The sequence below is a fragment of the Amblyomma maculatum genome, chromosome 1 (genome assembly GCF_055883805.1).
Source record: "Amblyomma maculatum isolate TAMU_Amacu chromosome 1, ASM5588380v1, whole genome shotgun sequence".
Lineage (NCBI taxonomy): Eukaryota > Metazoa > Arthropoda > Arachnida > Ixodida > Ixodidae > Amblyomma > Amblyomma maculatum.
The window spans coordinates 122,446,571-122,466,901 of NC_139344.1; the positions used below are offsets into that span (position 1 = coordinate 122,446,571).

At 47.3% G+C, this 20,331-nt stretch overlaps 1 protein-coding gene and 8 non-coding genes across 9 annotated transcripts; all 9 read right to left on the reverse strand.

Annotated features, from left to right (window-relative positions):
* Positions 1–3,581: 3,581 nt before the first annotated feature.
* TRNAQ-CUG (transfer RNA glutamine (anticodon CUG)) lies at positions 3,582–3,653 on the reverse strand. The gene has a single exon. It is a non-coding gene; the product is annotated as a tRNA-Gln (tRNA).
* A 152-nt stretch (positions 3,654–3,805) lies between these two features.
* Positions 3,806–3,877, reverse strand: TRNAQ-CUG (transfer RNA glutamine (anticodon CUG)). Its single transcript has one exon. It is a non-coding gene; the product is annotated as a tRNA-Gln (tRNA).
* Positions 3,878–7,391: 3,514 nt separating this feature from the next.
* Positions 7,392–8,603, reverse strand: LOC146203789 (uncharacterized). Its single transcript, XM_084585771.1, has one exon. It carries the CDS (start codon positions 8,601–8,603, stop codon positions 7,659–7,661), a length of 945 nt encoding a protein of 314 aa, XP_084441897.1. The 3' UTR covers positions 7,392–7,658.
* A 5,559-nt stretch (positions 8,604–14,162) lies between these two features.
* TRNAQ-CUG (transfer RNA glutamine (anticodon CUG)) lies at positions 14,163–14,234 on the reverse strand. The gene has a single exon. It is a non-coding gene; the product is annotated as a tRNA-Gln (tRNA).
* Positions 14,235–14,241: 7 nt separating this feature from the next.
* Positions 14,242–14,313, reverse strand: TRNAE-CUC (transfer RNA glutamic acid (anticodon CUC)). The gene has a single exon. It is a non-coding gene; the product is annotated as a tRNA-Glu (tRNA).
* A 74-nt stretch (positions 14,314–14,387) lies between these two features.
* TRNAQ-CUG (transfer RNA glutamine (anticodon CUG)) lies at positions 14,388–14,459 on the reverse strand. The gene has a single exon. It is a non-coding gene; the product is annotated as a tRNA-Gln (tRNA).
* A 7-nt stretch (positions 14,460–14,466) lies between these two features.
* On the reverse strand, positions 14,467–14,538 carry TRNAE-CUC (transfer RNA glutamic acid (anticodon CUC)). The gene has a single exon. It is a non-coding gene; the product is annotated as a tRNA-Glu (tRNA).
* A 74-nt stretch (positions 14,539–14,612) lies between these two features.
* On the reverse strand, positions 14,613–14,684 carry TRNAQ-CUG (transfer RNA glutamine (anticodon CUG)). The gene has a single exon. It is a non-coding gene; the product is annotated as a tRNA-Gln (tRNA).
* Positions 14,685–14,691: 7 nt separating this feature from the next.
* Positions 14,692–14,763, reverse strand: TRNAE-CUC (transfer RNA glutamic acid (anticodon CUC)). Its single transcript has one exon. It is a non-coding gene; the product is annotated as a tRNA-Glu (tRNA).
* Between the last annotated feature and the right edge of the window lie 5,568 nt (positions 14,764–20,331).

Below are 20,331 nucleotides of genomic sequence, written 5' to 3' on the forward strand. Positions count from 1 at the left end.
GTGGCTCTAAATACAGTGCAAAAAGCAGGGGTGAGAGCGGGCAGCCCTGCCTTACCGATGAACGTACTGCGATGCTGTCAGTCAGTTCACCATTCACTATAATACGGGTCGTGCAGTTCGCATACGCCATTTTAACACCCTCCACTATGACTTCACCAAGTTTAGAATGCTCCAAAATGGAAAAAAAGAATTTCGTGAGAAACACGGTCAAAGGCTTTCGCCAAATCTAACTGCATCATGGCTATCTGACCACCGAGTGCATCAACACATTCTAGTACGCTTCTTGCGACATGTATATTCGTGGCAATGGATCGACCCTTGATGCCGCACGTTTGATGAGACCCAGCCAATTTCTTTATTACGCTTTGCAGTCGTTTTGCTAAAACCTTCATGTACACCTTGTAGTCAACATTGGTGAGACTAATCGGTCGATATGACCCCACCAACAGTCGTTTCTCCGGATCATCTGTCTTGGGTATTAGAAATATGTACGATGTAGAGAAATACAATGGAACAGTATTACGTTCATAAGCTTCAGTGATTACACAGAGCATAAACTGAGCCGCATACTGCTGAAAAGTTTTAAAGAATGCGGCGCTTAGACCATCCGGCCCAGGGGCCTTCCCAGGTGTAAGGTCATCTATTGCAGATACTATTTCCTGCAACGTTATCGGTGTTTATAGGCGCGCTTTACTTTCGTCATCCAGTGCAGGCATCAGTCTTAGAAAATCTGTTTGAAAGCCGCCTACAGTCTGAAGCTTAGTGCTAAGCAGTTCTTCGAAGTGCTCTGTTACCGCACGCTGAATATCTTTAGCATCTTCAGTGATATGGCCGGCATATCTTATACTCCTTATTTCTTTCTGGCAGGCGTATCTTTTCTCGTCTGCTAGCGCTCGTTTTGTCGGTACTTCTCCAGCCCAAAGTTTTTCAGCCCTTGCACGTATAACAGCCGCTGTGTATCTTACACTGTCGATTGTTTCCAACTCACTTTTTATCTCTCGTATTTTACTGCGAGATGCCCTGGCAAAGAACTTTCCATGCTAAAAAAAAACTGGAGCTGTTCATTCAGTTCTCTTTCTTTTTCTTTCTGTTTATGCCGCACCTTACTGTTCTTTTCTATGGATTTCAATTTGACCCACTCTTTGAAGCTGTCCCATTCCGCTGCAAAACTTACTGGTCGCATAGCAAGACAATTTTCAAACTCGGTCTTAACTTCCGTAAGGAACTCTTCACCGGCGAGAAGCTTGGCATTCAGTTTCCATAGGTGCCAGTTAAAGCGCGATATCTTTCCTTTCCTACCAAACACTGCACTCACGAGACAATGATCACTGAAAGACACAGGTTTGACCTCATATGCAGTACATAGGGAAACAAGATCAACCGAGGCATACACCCTGTCCAATCTAGCATGGCTATCTCGCTGAAAGTGCGTGAACTCTGGCTGGTTTCCAGTGGAGAACACACTGCCAACATCCTCAAGGCCATACTCATGCACAAGTGCATTCAACAGCTCGGAGCTTTTGTCTGTTGGAGGTTTACACTTCGCCGCTCGGTCCACAGCTGAGCACACACAGTTGTAGTCACCAAGTACAAGCAAGATTTTGTCGACCTTGAACCACACCTCAATAGACTCAAAAAACAATTCACGCTCACATCCTGAATTGGGAGCATACACACACACAACACGCCAGCATAAATTAGAGTAGGTAAAATCGGTAACCAAAAGCCGACCGCTTGGACAGGCAAAAACGGACTCTACGCTTACTCCCAGCGTGTTCGGTATAAATAAAAGGCATCCACCCGATACATCAACAGAATGGCATACACACACATAAAAGTTTGTTTGAAAAGAAGCCACCATACGGTCAGTGCTTTCTTGGCTTTCAATCTTTGACTCTTGCACAGCTGCTATATCTATATCATTATCCAAATGGAGGTGACTGAGCTGGCATTGTCGCCTTCTCGCTCCCAGCCCTCTGACATTCAAAGTAGCTACGTGTAACGGAGAATAAAGCTTAAGAGTCATGTATTAGAAAGAGACGCCCGTACCCGCATGGTGCCTACCTTCATGGTTGCGTGGCCTCCGCTTCTGAAGAACAGCGGCGTATGTGTGCATGCAATGTCCTCCCTGCAGAACATCGGGCTGCATTTAAACGAAGTCCAAGCAACGTCTTTCATTTTTTTTCACACACGCCCCTCTTAGTTTCAGAATGTTCCTGACGCTGGTCGGTAGGCAGCCGACCCACAAAACTACGGAGGCGGTTTCCCCGCCTGCCGCGTGTCGGCCGAGAAGTTCGGCTTCGCTCGCAAAGTTGCTCTTCGGATGCCCGCAGTTTTCGGCGGCGGCTCACCACAACACCGCCTGGCAGCTGAGTCTCCTCGACGCTTTCCTCGTGCGGACGTTTCGCGGCAATTAAGGCTGCTGTCTCCGGCCCAACCTCCATGGCATCAGCACAAGAAGGCTCAGTACTGAGATGGTCCTCAGCATCAGAAAATTTGATTACGTCTTCTGACTTTTCCTTTGACGCGCTTTCATGGTCCTGGGATGGAACGTTCAAGACATGCAGAGTTTCATTCTTTTCATTTGAGACCGTCACCTTATTCTTCTTTAAAACCGTCATGGAAGGCGCGTCCTGTTTCGTTGACTGACCTCTAATGTGAGCAGCCTCCTCCGCATCCGCCTCGTCCATAATTAACTCGGACGAGTCTTCGCTGGTCCCAGGTCCGGCAATGCTAGCGTAGGTTCGTGCACACTGGTTGTCTTCATGCCCGAACCGTCGACAGGTTCCGCAGCGAGGAACCCGGCAGTCTTTGCGGATGTGACCCGTACTCCGGCAGCGTAGGCACAACGGGGGTCTGCCTGGCACAATCACTAGCGCCAGCTCGCCGCTAACATTCAACTGATGCGGCAGGTCGTCGAGCTTCAAGTCAGCTTTCAGCTTCAGCGTGACAAGTGTAGTTGTGGAGCCCTTTTCTAGCATACACGCCAGCGTTCCCGGGAAACCTCCGACACCTTTCCGTACGGCGCAAATGCAGCACGAACATCCTCGTCTGGCACGTTGTGTAGCAGCCAGTGAAGTTTGAGTCGCACGTCCTGGTTCGCCGGGTCAAACACCAAGTAGCGACCGTTTTTCACACACAGCTCACCTACACTTACAATCTTGTTCACCGCTTCAGTATCTTTAAGAGTGACTGCCCAGACGTGGCTCATCCGATACGCCCCCATTGCGATAACATCGGGGATTTAGCGAGTGTTGCGCTAAAGCATCCCGGAAATCTTCCACCCGGTACGGGCGGGCCCTGATATCGGCATGCAAAAAAACGGTGTTCAAAACAAACCGACCTGTTGGCAGTGCAGGCAAAACGACCTGGTAAGTATTGTCCTGTTCAGCAGTCCTGTTACCGCGCACTGACATGGCCGCTGAAGCCGCTCCTGAGGAGCCCTGCATCCTGCGTCCGTTCACTGGCGTGGCCGGAAGCAGAATCCTAGACCACGCCGGAACGTGGCAGAGAATCGCAAGCGAGAGCACAAAAAAATGCAGATGCATGCCATCAGAAAAAAAAAAAAAGAAAACAGTCGCAGGTCTCACCGAGAGTTGGACTCGGATCGCTGGATTCAGAGTCCAGAGTGCTAACCATTACACCATGAGACCGCCATCGTTCAGACTCCGGGAATCAAACCCGGGCCTCCTGGGTGAGAGCCAGGTATCCTAGCCACTAGACCACGCCGGAACGTGGCAGAGGATCGCAAGCGAGAGCGCAGAAGAATGCAGATGCATGCCATCAGAAAAAAAAAAACAGTCGCAGGTCTCACCGAGACTTGAACTCGGATCGCTGGATTCAGAGTCCAGAGTGCTAACCATTACACCATGACACCGCCATCTTTCCAACGCAAGGAATCGAACCCGGGCCTCCTGGGTGAGAGCCAGGTATCCTAGCCACTAGACCTCGCCGGATTTTTTTTCTTTATTACCGACTTGGCAACTACAAAGGACGATGAAAAGTCGCATGGAATTAAAAACACAAGTCACTTTCTGACAGGTTTCTTGTGATAGAATGGATTAGGTGACATGAGCTTGTCCAAGACAGGCAGCCATTCCGGGGGTTCAGATTGCCCTCCGAAAACATCACGCGTGTACATTACACTTTCAACAAAATACTGATGGGCTGGGTGTACGACAACATGCTCATGGCGAACATCCATCCGCGTTCTCCATACGCTGTGCATACACAAGACCATTAATAAATCACTGGGCACTTCTCCTGGCTGGGCGCATGGAAGGTAGCGTATGCCAAACGGCGTTATTGGTAAGTCCTTTTTAATAGTACGCTGTAGCACGTCCCACAAAAAAAACAAACAAAAAAACCGCATCCTGACAATTAAGGAAAATATGCTCTATGGATTCCAGCTTTTTGCAAATTAAACAGTGAGCAGACCAAGGCACAAAAAGGCCTTTACTTTCCAGCCATGGCTTCACCGGAAGAGTGCCGGTATGCAATTGAAAAAAGAAGGATTTAGCGGACGATCTGATGGCCATTCTTTTCACTCTTTTCAACACGTCCCGCTCCGGACCCAAAGCATATACAGCGCGATAAAGAGGCACAGGTAAAAAGGTTTCCAATAAATCTTTGTACAGCCGTTTTCGCGTAACAGTACACATATACTCATTTGAAAATCGCGCCTTCACTATTTGGAAGGACGCGACAACTTCGCGAAGAAAAGCACTTAGAGCCATTGCCCTGTAGACATATACGAAACTACATATTCCGGCAGTGAATCACGCAATCGCACTTGGATTACCGTTCTAAGAAAAATATCGCCTTGTTGGCGCAAAAAAAAAAAAAAAAAAAAGAACCTTGTTACAATCTGCTTTAAGTATAAATGTGACAAGCCCAGTCCACCGTTATAAAAAAGATTGCATCGACTGGTACGCTCCCATGTTGAAGCCCACACAAACGTGGCAAATACCCTATGCAGTTTTTAAACAGCAATCCTTGACATAGATAACACTTGCAGAATGTAAAAAATTTTTGCAACTAGGAACATGTTGCAAACGGTAGCTCTTGCGAACATAGAAAAGTTATGTCCTCCCCATTTGTTTGTTTGGGTTTTCACTTGCTCAACTTCACCGGCCCAACATTCCTTACTTTCACGGTAATGCTTTAGTGGCACACCAAGGTAATTGCCTGGCGTTATTGTCCATTGCATACTGGAGAACAGTTCAGGCGCGTATTGCCGGTTTCCATGCCAAAATCCTAAACACTTTGCCCAACTAATTTCACTTCCACTTGCATTGCAAAAGGCAATGGCTTCTTTTACAACTTCCTGCACGCTCTCATGGTCAGTACAAAAAGCCGCAATATCGTCCGCGTATGCCCAAACCCGAACTTCACTTTGAAAAAATCTATAACCGCGTATTTTTGGCCTTGTAAGCAATCTTAGACAGAAAGGCTCCAGATAAAGCGCAAACAAAAGGGGAGACAGAGGACAGCCCTGCCTTACTGACGACTGAACAGGTATACTATCGGTTAAATGCTTATTCACGACCAGTCTCGCTGAACAGCACTCGTAAACCATTTTCACGCCCTTTGTAATCACGGAACCAGCATTGACATACTCTAAAACAGAGAACAAAATTTCATGTACCACTTTATCAAATGCTTTGTGGAGGTCTAATTGCATCATGGCTACGTGGTCATGCATCGCGTCACAACATTCTAGTACACTCCTTGCTGCGTGTATGTTAGTAAAAATGGTCCTTCCTTTTATACCGCATGTCTGATGTGGGCCTACAAGAGAAGTAATTACACGTTGGAGTCTCTGCCCTAATACTTTCATGTAAATTTTATAGTCAACATTCGTTAGACTTATAGGACGGTAAGACGCTACAGACTGAAGCTTAACACGGTCATCTGTTTTCGGGATTAGTACAATGTGTGACATTCGAAAAGACGGAGGAGGTACGTTCTTTTCGTAGCATTCACTAATAACTCTTTCCAGTAAAACAGCCATTTCAGTTGGAAAGGTCTTGTATATGGCAGCACCAAGACCATCTGGTACGGGTGACTTATTGGAATTTAATTCCCCGATAACGGCCTCAATTTCCTCGGAAGTAATACTTGCTTCAAGTGTCTGCGCAACTTCGTCTTCCACTCTTGGCATCAGCGACAGAAAGTCTTTTCTGAAGCATTCAATGTCCGCTGTTTTCAGGCTAAACAATTCGCTGTAAAATTCTACAAACGCCCGTTCAATCGTTTTTTTTTTTCCCGAGGTAACAACGTTCTGATAGCAGATTTCTTTTATCTTTTTTGCCACTGTGTACCTTTTCTCATCACTAAGTGCCCTTTTCGTGGGCGTCTCTCCGAGCCACAATTTTTCGCTGCGTGCCCTTATCACCGCACCGCGATACTTCTCTTCGTCTATCACCTCAAGTTTGGTTTTTATCTTTTTTATATCTTGGGCGAACAAGCCAGGCTTAACGCTCTCCATGCTAAGCATGTATTAAAGTGTGCTACGAAGTTCTTTTTCTTGTTCTCTTTCTTTACGCCGGAGAGTGCATGCTCGGTCAATAGCAGCTATCTTTATATCGCACTTAAACTGCACCCATGCTTGTATAAAATTAGAGTCATTTTGTAACATATGCTTAATATGTTCTTTAACTTCAGTGGCAAACTCTTTATCCAGCAGCAGTTTTTCATTAAATTTCCATAGATCCCAATTGAACTTTGTTGCCTTACTTTTCATGCCTAGAGTAATCATTACGAGAGAGTGGTCACTAAAGCTCATGGGAAGTGTTTGATATTCCGAGCACAAGGGCACACAATCAATGGGAACATATATTCGGTCCAACCTTGCATGACAGCTACCTTGAAAGTGCGTGAACTTTGCTTGGCCTTCATGCGTCAGTATACAGCCAGCATCTTCAAGCTCTGCCTCATTAACAATGTCAATAAGTAACTCTGCACTCTTGTCACGAAGGACACGGTCTGTTGTTCTATCTTCCGGTCTACAGACACAGTTGAAGTCTCCAAGCAGGAGAACACGCCTCTCATGTATTAGGAAGGATTTCATGTAGTGAAAAAACTATTCCCGCTCAAACGTTTTAGTCGGCGCATAAACGCAGATCACACTCCAGTCCAATCCAGAAAAACAGAAATCACATATCAATAGCCGTCCACTCTCACACGAGAACACAAACTGTACACACTCTATGCAATTTCGGATGAAAATGATACCCCCCCCCCCCCCCCCGATCTTCCAACAGCATGACAAACGCAAACACTATATCTAGAACGATATATTTCAGCCATTTTATCTGTTTGTTGTTCGCTTTCTATTTTGCTCTCTTCAACTACTAGCACATCAATTTCATTTTCCAGCAGAAGGCGGTTCAGTTTGTGTTGTCTCCGACGCGTTGACAGCCCCCTCACATTTAGCGTGGCTACGCGCAAGCTAGTGGATACATTGGTCGCCATCTCAAGAAATTATAAATCGCGAAACATTTCACTCACATCTCTTCTGCAGAAAGACAGCATTGCGGTTTAACTGTTGCATGGGATGACCATTCTTCCTTTTTGGCGAGTCTGTCCATCGTTCCAAGCGCTGCTCCCGATCATGGACCGGGCTTGTAACGTCTCGACCGAAAAGGGTACCCCCGCTATGGCGGAGGCACAGGTGACACAGTTCTCCGGTCTGGAGGCACGTTTGGCCTTGTCTTGAAGGACGACCGGCGAAGGGGGGCCGCCTTCAGTGGAGGCTGTCCGTTTTCCGCTTCTCCTTGGGTTGATCCCTCGTTGACACTGTCTTCGTGCACACGCTTCACAGGCAAGGTAGAAGCAGCTGGCATCTCTGCCTCAGTGTCTCCCTGTTCTTCATTGTGTTGCGTAGCCGAAGCTGGGCTTGCACCACTGGCATTGCCGTTTTCTTTCGAGGGTGTCTCTGTCCCAGCAACATTCGACAACGGAGCTATCAAATCTAACTCACAGTGTTCTTTGAGGTCAGGGGTCTTCTCAGAGAATTGCTCCTTCTGTTCTGCCTCCTCAGTGATTCCACTGCTCGCTTCCTCGGCGTCCACTGCGTCCATCAAGTGCTCGCCTGCCACTTCACTCGGCACGGGGCCTGCAACGTTGGCATACGTGCGCACACACTGGGACTCGTCATGGCCGAAGCGACGACACAGCCCGCAGCGCGGCACACGACAATCACGCCGTATATGACCTTTCCCGCGGCACCGGAGGCAAAGCGGGGCTCTGCCTTGGACGAGTGCGACGTCCTCGGCGACCCGAAGCTGATGCGGCAGGTCCTCAATGGTCACGCCCACTTTTAGCTTCAGCGTGACCGTTCGTGTCGTTGAAGCCTTGTCGACACACCCTTGCACTTTCCACTTGTCTCTTGAAATTTCAGTCACTTTTCCAAAAGCCGCCAACGCCGCTCGCACATCATCGTCTCGCACGCCGTGAAGCAGCCAGAAAAGCTTCAACCTGATGCCTTGGTTACTGGGATCAATGACCACGCAGCGGTGTTCCTTCACTTCAATAGCTTGGTGCAAAATCTTCGCTTTCGCCTCTTCATCTTTAAACGTTACCGCCCACACGTGATTCATTTGATATGCCCCGAGGGCAACCACTTCCGGCAGCAGTGAAAGACGAGCGAGGGAGTCTCGAAAGTGCTCCACCCGGTACGGCCTGGCCTTCATGTCGCCATGCAAAAAAAACAGTGTGCAAAACACTCGAACCTGTAGGCAGATGCGGTAGCACCAGTTCATAATCCTTGGTAGGCATTTCCGTGCTCCTGATACCACGGCCCAGCTGGGCCGCTGAATCCGCTCCTTGGGAGCGCATGATAATCACGTCCGTCACACTCGGTGGCCGGAAGTGGAATGACTAGACCACGCCGGAACGTGGCAGAGGATCTCAAGCGAGAGCACAAGAGAGTGCAGATGCATGCCATCAGAAAAAAAAAGAGGCACAGGTCTCACCGAGATTTGAACTCGGACCGCTGGATTCAGAGTGCTAACCATAACACCATGAGACCGCCATCTTTCCGACGCCGGGAATCGAACCCGGGCCTCCTGGGTGAGAGCCAGGCATCCTAGCCACTAGACTTTTTTTTTCTTTATTGCCGTGAAACACAAAAACAAAATACACATGATAAAACACGTCAACTACACTTGAGCTAACCCGTACGCGGCTAAAATCTTTTCAGGTGCACCAACTCATCAAATAGACATTGCCATTGTGGTGGATCCTGCTGCATCCTGAACGTTTCACGTATATACGCCGCACTTTCAATAAAGTTTTCACGCGCAGATCGTGCCTCTCATGTCGCACCTGCATTCGTGTTTTCCACAAACTATGGAGGCCAAGAAGCATAATTAAATCGTACGGTGCATCATCGTTCTGCACTGGTAGAAATCTGATACCGTACGGAGTTAAGGGGAGTTCCTTTTTAATTGTCCTTTGGAGGACGTCCCATAGAAAGACAGAATCCCAACACTGTAAGAAAACGTGTTCAATTGTCTCCGGTTTTTTGCACAACAGGCAGTTTGTTGTCCATGGGACGAAGATACCATTTTCATTCAGCCAGGTTTTAACAGGGAGCGTATTAGAGTGAAGTTTGAAAAGGAACGTTTTAGCATATGGCCTCACGGGCATCTTCTTGACCCTTTTCAAAACGTCCTGCCCTGGGCCTCCACAGTGTAATGCCCGGTAAAAAGGCACCGGCAGCATCACGTCAATGAGATCTTTATACAGTTTTTTTCTGGAAACATTGAAAAGGTAATCAAAAGAAAACCGCACTTCCAGCAACTTGCACGAAAAAACAACCTCGCGCAGATAGCCAGTCACAGTACCAGGCATGCTTTCACATGACACAATCCACTCAGGGAGCAGCCTCTGCAATCGCACTTGCATCACAGTTCTTATAAAGGTATCTTTTTGATCACGCAGGAACATAAAACGCGAGACCACCTGACGCAAGAACAGATGTGCAAGGCCAAGCCCGCTCCTTTTAACAGAAATAAACAAATTCGTCCGGGTGGTTTTTTCCCATGTGGATGCCCAAATAAAATCAGCAAAAAGGCGGTGCATTTTCTGAATTGAGGTTCTTGAGACACACAACACATTGATGAGGTACCACAGCCTCGAAATAAGAAAAACATTGCAAATAGAAGCGCGCGAAAACATTGAGAGTTGCCTTCCTTGCCACGCATCCGCTTTTTCTTTCGCTCTGGACGTTTCTTCCATCCAGTGCACGTTGGGATCTCGATAACAATCTAAAGGCACGCCTAGATATCGCGCTGGGAGAGCAGACCATCGCAGCTTACAGAAGTAATCAGGTGCCACGTCCCAATCACCGTGCCAAAACCCAGAGCTTTCCTCCCAGTTGATCTTACATCCGGTTTGACCACAAAATGTTTGGACGATACTCGTGACTTCACAGATGCTCTTTCTGGTTGCACAAAACACTGCTATGTCATCAGCATATGCTAGCATTTTTACGTGTGCTGATCGCAGCTTGAACCCTAAAATGCGATCGCTATCAATGATAGCCAAACAAAGTGGCTCTAAATACAGTGCAAAAAGCAGGGGTGAGAGCGGGCAGCCCTGCCTTACCGATGAACGTACTGCGATGCTGTCAGTCAGTTCACAGTTCACTATAATACGGGTCGTGCAGTTCGCGTAAGCCATTTTAACACCCTCCACTATGACTTCACCAAGGTTAGAATGCTCCAAAATGGAAAAAAGAATTTCGTGAAAAACACGGTCAAAGGCTTTCGCCAAATTTAATTGCATCATAGCTATCTGACCACCGAGTGCATCAACACATTCTAATACGGTTCTTGCGACATGTATATTCGTGGCAATGAATCGACCCTTGATGCCGCACGTTTGATGAGGCCCGACCAATTTTTTTATTACGTTTTGCAGTCTTTTCGCTAAAACCTTCATGTACACCTTGTAGTCAACATTTGTGAGGCTAATCGGTCGATATGACCCCACCAAGAGTCGTTTCTCCGGATCATCTGTCTTGGGTATTAGCACAATGTGCGATGTAGAGAAAGACAATGGAACAGTATTACGTTCATAAGCTTCAGTGATTACATCGAGCATAAACTGAGCCGCATATGCTGAAAAGTTTTAAAGAAGGCAGCGCTTAGACCATCCGGCCCAGGGGCCTTCCCAGTTGTCAGGTCATCTATTGCAGATTCTATCTCCTGCAACGTTATCGGTGTTTCTAGGCGCGCTTTACTTTCGTCATCCAGTGCAGGCATCAGTCTTAGAAAATCTGTTTGAAAGCCGGCTACAGTCTGAAGCTTCGCGCTAAGCAGTTTTTCGAAGTGCTCTGTTACCGCACGCTGAATATCTTTAGCATCTTCAGTGATATGGCCGGCATACCCTATACTCCTTATTTCTTTCTGGCAGGCGTATCTTTTTTCGTCTGCTAGCGCTCGTTTTGTCGGCACTTCTCCAGCCCAAAGTTTTTCAGCCCTTGCACGTATGACAGCCGCTGTGTATCTTTCTCTGTCGATTGTTTCCAGCTCACTTTTGATCTCTCGTATTTTACTGGCGAAATGCCCTGACACAGAACTTTCCATGCTTAAAAAAACTGGAGTTGTTCATTTAGTTCTTTTTCTTTTTCTTTCTCTTTATGCCGCACCTTACTGCTCTTTTCTATGGATTTCAATTTGACCCACTCTTTGAAGCAGTCCGATTCCTCTGCAAAACTTACTGGTCGCCTAGCGAGACGATTTTCAAACTCGGTCTTAACTTCCGTAAGGAACTCTTCATCGGCAAGAAGTTTGGCATTCAGTTTCCATAGGTGCCAGTTAAAGCGCGATTTCTTTCCTTTGCGACCAAACACTGCACTCACGAGACAATGATCGCTGAAAGGCACAGGTTTGACCTCATATGCAGTACATAGGGAAACAAGATCTACCGAGGCATACACCCTGTCCAATCTAACATGGCTATCTCGCTCAAAGTGCGTGAACTCTGGCTGGTTTCCAGAGGAGAACACGCTACCAACATCCTCAAAGCCATACTCATGCACAAGTGCATTGAACAGCACGGAGCTTCTGTCTCTTCGAGGTTTACACTTCGCCGCTCGGTCCACAGCTGCGCACACACAGTTGTAGTCACCAAGTACAAGCAAGGTTTTGTCGACCTTGAACCACACCTCAATAGACTCAAAAAACGATTCACGTTCGCATTTTAAATTGGGAGCATACACACACACAACACGCCAGCATAAATTAGAGTAGGTAAAATCGGTAACCAAAAGCCGACCGCTTGGAGAAGCAAAAACGGACTCTACGCTTACTCCCAGCGTGTTCGGTATAAATAAAAGGCATCCACCCGATACACCAACAGAATGGCATACACACACATAAAAGTTTGAAAAGAAGCCACCATACGGTCAGTGCTTTCTTGGCTCTCAATCTTTGACTCTTGCACAGCTGCTAAATCTATATGATTATCCAAAAGGAGGCGACTGAGCTGGCATTGTCGCCTTCTCGCTCCCAGTCCTCTGACATTCAAAGTAGCTACCTGTAACGGCGAATTAAGCTTGAGAGTTATGTATTAGAGAAAGACGCCCGTACCCGCATGGTGCCTACCTTCACGGTTGCGTGGCCTCCGCTTCTGACGAACAGCGGCGTATGCATGCATGTAATGTCCTCCCAGCAGAATGTCGGGATGCATTCAAACGAAGTCCAAGCACATTGTTTATTTTTGCTCACACACGCACCACTTGGTTGCAGAAGGTTCCTGACGCTGGTCGGTAGGCAGCCAACCCACAAATCGTTCAGGACACCACAAAAACTACGGAGGCGGTTTCCCCGCCTGCCGCGTGTCGGCCGAGAAGTTCGGCTTCGGTCTTAACGTGGCTCTTCGGGTGCCAGAAGTTTTCGGCAGCGGCTCACCACAAACACCGCCTGGCAGCTGAGCCTCCTCGACGCTTTCCTCATGCGGACGTTTCGCGGCAATTAAGGCTGCTGTCTCCGGCCCAACCTCCATGGCATCAGTACAGGAAGGCTCAGTACTGAGATGACCCTCAGCGTCGGAAAATTTGGTTACGTCTTCTGACGCTTCCTTTGACGCGTTTTCGTGGTCCTGGGATGGAACGTTCAAGACATGCCGAGTTTCATTCTTTTCATTTGAGACCGTCACCTTATTCTTTGTTAAAACCGTCATGGAAGGCGCGTCCTGTTTCGTTGACTGACCTCTAATGTCAGCAGCCTCCTCCGCATCAGCCTCGTCCATAATTAACTGGGACGAGTCTTCGCTGGTCCCAGGTCCGGCAATGCTAGCGTAGGTTCGTGCACACTGGCTGTCTTCATGCCCGAACCGTCGACAGGTTCCGCAGCGAGGAACCCGGCACTCTTTGCGGATGTGACCCGTACCCCGGCAGCGTAGGCACAACGGGGGTCTGCCTGGCACAATGACGAGCGCGAGCTCACCGCTAACATTCAACTGATGCGGCAGGTCGTCGAGCTTCATGCCAGCTTTCAGCTTCAGCGTGACGAGTCTAGTTGTAGAGCCCCTTTCTAGCATACCTTTAACACGCCAACGTTCCCGGGAAACTTCTGACACCTTTCCGTACGGCGCAAATGCAGCACGAATATCTCCGTCTGGCACGTTGTGTAGTAGCCAGTGAAGTTTGAGTCGAACGTCCTGGTTCGCCGGGTCAATCACCATGCAGCGACCGTTTTTCACAGACAGCTCACCTACACTGACAATCTTGTTGACGGCTTCAGTATCCTTGAGAGTGACGGCCCAGACGTGGCTCATCCGATAAGCCCCCATAGCGATAACATCGGGGATTAGCGAGTGTTGTGCTAAAGCATCCCGGAAATCTTCCACCCGGTACGGGCGGGCCCTGATATCGGCGTGCAAAAAAACGGTATTCAAAAGAAACCGACCTGTTGGAAGTGCAGGCAAAACGACCTGGTAAGTGTTGTCCTGTTAAGCAGTCCTGTTACCGCGGCCTGACATGGCCGCTGAAGCCGCTCCTGAGGAGCCCTGCATCCTTCGTCCGTTCACTGGCGTGGCCGGAAGCAGAATCCTCCTAGCCACTAGACCACGCCGGAACGTGGCAGAAGATCTCAAGCGAGAGCACAAGAGAGTGCAGATGCATGCCATCAGAAAAAAAAAAGAGGCACAGGTCTCACCGAGATTTGAACTCGGATCGCTGGATTCAGAGTCCAGAGTGCTAACCATTACACCATGAGACCGCCATCTTTCCGACGCCGGGAATCGAACCCGGGCCTCCTGGGTGAGAGCCAGGTATCCTAGCCACTAGACCACGCCGGAACGTGGCAGAGGATCGCAAGCGAGAGCACAAGAAAGTGCAGATGCATGCCATCAGAAAAAAAAAAAAGAGGCGCAGGTCTCACCGAGATTTGAACTCGGATCGCTGGATTCAGAGTCCAGAGTGCTAACCATTACACCATGAGACCGCCATCTTTCCGACGCCGGGAATCGAACCCGGGCCTCCTGGGTGAGAGCCAGGTATCCTAGCCACTAGACCACGCCGGAACGTGGCAGAGGATCGCAAGCGAGAGCACAAGAAAGTGCAGATGCATGCCATCAGAAAAAAAAAAAAGAGGCGCAGGTCTCACCGAGATTTGAACTCGGATCGCTGGATTCAGAGTCCAGAATGCTAACCATTACACCATGAGACTGCCATCTTTCCGACGCCGGCAATCGAACCCGGGCCTCCTGGGTGAGAGCCAGGTATCCTAGCCACTAGACCACGCCGGAACATTTTTTTTTATTGCCGGCTGTCATACACATAACCAAGGTTGACACACAAATTGAACTGAACACTCCAGCTCGTGATGTTCACATAAATATGACACAGGTAAAAAAGCCGTTGACCCTATTGGGATTGACGTCGAGTTAAAATTCTTTCAACTCTACCAATGGTTCAACTTTTACCACCCATGCTGGGACTGCACCCATCGCTTTGTGCATTTCAACAAAGGTGTACATACACTCGCGAAAGTAGAGCCTTGCAGGGCGAGCTTCAGGGTCAACGTGGAAGCCCGCCATTCGGGACCGCCAGAGACTGTGTAATCCTAGCAACATTACGGTGTCTAGGGGTACATCATCTTCATTAGCGGTCGGCAGGAACCTGATTCCGTGTGGATCTAAAGGCAATTCTTTTTTAAGTGTTCTTTGTAATACGTCCCAAAAATAAACCCCCTCCCAGCAGTGCAGAAAAACATGGTCTATTGTCTCTGGTTGTTTACATATTAGGCATTGTGAACCCCAAGGCAGATAAAAACCCTTGTCTTCGAAAAATGTTTTCACCGATAATGTACCTGTATGTAGCCTAAAGAAAAACGTCTTTACCCCCGGAGAAACTGGCATTCTTTTCACGCGTTTTAATACGTCTTGACCTAGACTCTCGCTGTACAAGGCTCTGTACATAGGAAGAGGAAAAAGGTTGTCACAAATATCATTGTACAGTTTCTTCTTTTTGACTGTACTCAAGTATTCTACCGAAAAACGATCAGTTAAAATTCGGACACTGCTAACTATTTCTTGAAAAAACTTGGAAATTCGCCCTGGAATACTTCTCGTAGAGACAACAAAATTGGGCACTGCCCGCACGAGCCTTACTTGGCACGCAGTACGTGAGAAAGGGTCTGAGACGTCACGGAGGAAAATAAAACGATTAACCAGTTGGCGTACAAATAGATGAGCAAGCCCAAGTCCACCTTCTCGAACCCGGCGAAACAAGTTATCTCGGCTACACCTTTCCCATTTGGATGCCCAAATAAAGACTGAAAAAACTCGATGAAGCTTTTGTACATTTAACCTGGAACAATGAAGTACCTGCATGACATACCACAACTTTGCCACAAAAAACAGATTGCACACAGTGGCTCGTGCGAAGATAGATAGCGGTGCCCCTTTCCACTTGTCGACCTTCTCGGTTATTTCTTGAGCTTGGGCACGCCAGAATGAATCACTGTCTTCATAGCATTCCAAAGGTACCGTCTGTTGCAGAAGTTTGCGGCCCAATACGCCGGGCGAAGGAGCAGTGTCGCTCCCGAGAGACGGCGCTGTGCCCGCCGGCGCTGCCTGGTGACGCAGCTATAGAGAGTGAGGAGGCTTGTTCTCTTCCCCTCAATCCGCGGCTGAGAGCAAAGATGTGCGATATCTAAAACCCCTCAATAAACTAAAAGTAGCGCCATCTCCTCTCTTCTCCTCCGGCGGTGCCGCTCCTCCTCTCGCATCTCGACCGTGGCTCCACCTACGGGGTGCGCGACTAGCGCGCGCTCTCCGGAGCAGGCGCCCTTCACAGCCTTCTCGATCAGCGCCGCGCGCGCGCCGATCGAGGCGGCCGTGCGCCGTGTCTCACCAGAGCCTTGCATTTTGTCGCAATGTGTTCAGGTTAAAATATTACTCACTGCTGAAACATAATTACCGAATGTTGACAGGGATTTCCCGCCAGAATAGTTTCAGCTGTGAGTGTCATGCAACACATATACGTGATTTCGGCGTTGGTTCAACTCGCCGTCATCTCCGTGTGTCCGTAGTTCGTCACATTTGGCCACTCAGCGGCATGCTTTATAAAATTTGTAACCAGGCGGCGGACAGGAACAATTTTGGAACAGTCTGTGTATGGTTTCTTCGCAGCTTTCACTGGATTGCGAGCTGCCGGTAAACTTGAGAAGTGTGGCAGCAACTGTCTTCCATGTATTTTCAACTACAGCTGCAGATCAAATTAACTATAGGCGGTGGAAGCTGCAGTCTGTGTGGAGTCTTTGCAGCTTTGATTGACTTGTGAGCTACCGGTAAACTTGGGGAGGGAGGTCGCAGTTATTTTTTTTTTATATATTTGGCGTTGAGACGGTGCCGTGTTCAGCTGCCATGGTGTGTCACCATACGTACACGATTTTGGCGTCGATTTAACTCGCCTTCACCTCCTTGAGTCCGTCAGCCGTTGACAAAAGCGCGCAACATGCTTGAAAAAAAATTAACTAGGCTGCGGAAGCTGCAGTCTGTGTGGTTTCTTTGCAGGTTGGACTGAATTGTAAGCTACCGTGAAACTTGAGAAGCGTGGTAGCATTTTTTTTTATATTTTGCGCTGAAACGGTTCCGTTTTCAACTGTCAGTGCGTGACACCATTTGTACGCGATGTCTGCGTTGGTTGAACTCTCCTTCACCACCGTGCTTCTATCAGCCGCCGGCCAAAGAGCGCAACATGCTTGAAAAAAAAAATTAAATAGCCAGCGGGAACGATTTAGTAGCAGTCCGCATGGCAGCAAAACACACGGCGATATGTGCCGCGCGCGCGCCGCCCGCCCCGCTGGAAAGGAGGAAGCTGCACGCCCAGCAAAAAAAAAAAAAGCGCGCGCGCACATGACGGCACTCGGCCAATGAGAGGGTCGAACGACGAAGAAGAGCGCAGGAGAGGAGGCGGGCGGCAAACTTCACATGTTGGCGCTACTTTTAGTTTATTGAGGGGTTTTAGCGATATCAAGTCAGCTGTAAACTGCGGCCGAGTAAAGTCCCTTGATAATTTGAAAGTAGCGACACTCTCCTCCGCGCCGCGCTTTCCTCCTCGATTCTCCTCGCGCGGCGGCGGCGAGCGCTGCGCACGACACGCTTTTTCCCCCTGACGCCCGCCGGCCGGCCGCAGCAGAGAGTGAAGCGCGAGCTTTTGGGCCAGGTCTGCGCTCCAGGAGTGCACAAAATTTTTGAAAAATTGCGAGAAAAGCATTGAGAATGCCGATAGTAAAGTTCATGAATTGATTGGTTTCTTCTTAGAACTGTTTGAATGGGGAATACTGATAAACAAAGCTTTCAGGCGAGTTCTGTGCTACAGACACTTTTTAAGTCTCATGATAAGGTTTTACTTTGTGCACTTAATCTAGTACTGCCTCTGACTTTGCGTTTGTTTTTTTTAGAGCGTGAAATCTGTCACCGCGGTAAAACTTCAGATAACGATCCAGGCTGGTGCTTTGAACTTCAAGATTAGAGAAGGTTAAAGCAGGACTTAGTCTATTTCGCTACTGTCAAGCTATCTCTCTAAGCATAGTATATGTCACGTGATCAACCATGAGATTGGATTATTGGTTAATTGTACATGTATTTCAATCAATTGCTGGGCCAAATTAATTTATATTTAGTAAATTGCAATTAAAATCTAAATTTTAGCTGCAACACCGAACCGTATACCGTTGGAAAGCTTAGGCCAAGTGTAATGGCACTGTGCTAGTTAGCGATCCGCGATAATCTGCGTTGATTAGTTAATTTTGTATAAAATCAAATTTTGAGCTGTTCCTTGCTGCTTCGAGGCAAGGAACAGGTTTGCCACGGCAGTCTTGATATGATGCTGATGGAGGAATTAAATAATTTTATGAGTACGTGGCCCCTCACTGACTTCGCGTGTGGTTAAAAGGCAGCAGGGTACACTGGAAGAAGTGGTGGGCCCTATTGCCGATACACTGAAGTTCTGGGGCAAGCATGCTGTGGTCTCATGCGCTGTGTAAAAGAGCTTGATTTCATTGAACGCAACAATCAAATAAAAAAATTACAAGGTGCACATAAGTCTTCAACGTGCGGAAATGAGAAAGCGTATAACTGCCAATTCATTAACTATCGCTATCCTATCTATCACTATATCTACTAATGCCAGAGACCTATCGTAACTGTCACTATCCGCAACGAACACTGTCACCTCACTATCCGGGCCTATTACTATAATTTACTATTATTATCCGTAACAGTCACCATCATTACCTATCACTATTCATAACCATCACTATTTAATCTGATGCCGTCCCATGACCCATTGATATACTTCAATTTTCATTGACTTACATTTTCATTTCATTTCATTTCATTTATTCATACTGTCAGCCCTGGGCGGGCTATTACAGGAGTGGATATCAAACTTGAAATAGAACAAGAACACATCAAACAAACACTGAGATCAACACTAAATTTCATACATAATTGTGTTTGCCACTTGAACAAAACAAAGACATTGTCATAGAAATCAAGCAGTACATAAAACATTATGCAGTTTATCTAAAAATTCGCTAAGTGATTGTGACGTGACAACGGAGTTTGGTAACATATTCCATTCCTTAATGGCTCTCGGGAAAAAACTAAATTTAAAGCAATCATTTCTGACAGGCGGCATTGGGATGTACAAACTGTGACGATGGCGTGATGTTTCCCCTGTTTTAATTTCAAAGTATACCGTTGGAAAGTATACGTTGTCAGTCATATCTCTGTTATCTCATAATATCTGACGAGACAACTATACATTGACTTTTAATTCTTATACTTTCTTGTTTTCTCATAAATGGAGGTGGGAAAAGAGCAAGCCACAGAAATAACTGACTACTATCAGCGCGAGGTTCATGTCTCTGTCGAGGAGGCTTCCTTTACTTCAGGACAGGTCGGTGAGAGAAAATTGATGGAACTGCGTTTGGTCTGTTTTTTTTTTTCGAGTTCGTGTAATATTGGCGGCTCAAACTGGTCTTCAGTGAAATGTAGCTAGAACATAGAGCGATGAGATAATTACTCAGGCTAGGTGAAAAAAAAATCTTGCATACAATTGAAATGAGTAATATGTTACAGTGTTAAGAATTGTTGCTCGCAAAATGTTCCCCTATTTTTGCATAATAACTATAATCATCATTGATTGTTTAAGTTTCGTAAATACAGAAAATTGATGCAATGATTCCGGCTGATTTGACATCGATGGGATAACTTTTCTCGCAATAAATGAATACGCGGAATCGCGCTTTTAGAGCTCCAGCTTTCAAAGCGAAGGTAACCTGCCAACGCCTAGTAGTCATGGTCAAAGTGAAGCGTGTGTGATCATATGAACACCTCCTGCACATTGGCCGTATCCCTGATAAAACGAACGCATATTTTTTAACCCACGCGTGCGTCGAAGCATGGCAAGACACATTCAAAAATTGAAAAAAAAAAAACATGCCATACGACCTAACTAGTGCAGATTACCCGCAATACCTCGGGTTTACTTGCCAAAGAGTTTTTCAGGGCCAGCATTCATTGCTCCCGAGTAACCGACGCACACTACAAGTAAAAGCTGGAAAGGCTAGCTCCTCTACAAGCCCGAATTTTGATTTTTAGTGAAGGAGGCCAGGGATCCTAGCATAATCGCGACAAATGCAATCGAGAGACTGTAATTTTCCAGTTATTTCTGACAGCAAAAAGCAGATCATAGCGCCCTGTTTCTGACTGTACAGAAGTCGAAGCGTGTTAAATGATGGAGTCTTGGAGCCTCGCAGAATATTCAGCATGCTGCAGAGAACAACCTTATTTTTATACAAT

Coding starts and splice junctions, on each gene's coding strand:
- LOC146203789 (XM_084585771.1), bottom strand. CDS start 8,603: ATGAATCACGTGTGGGCGGTAACGTTTAAAGATGAAGAGGCGAAAGCG.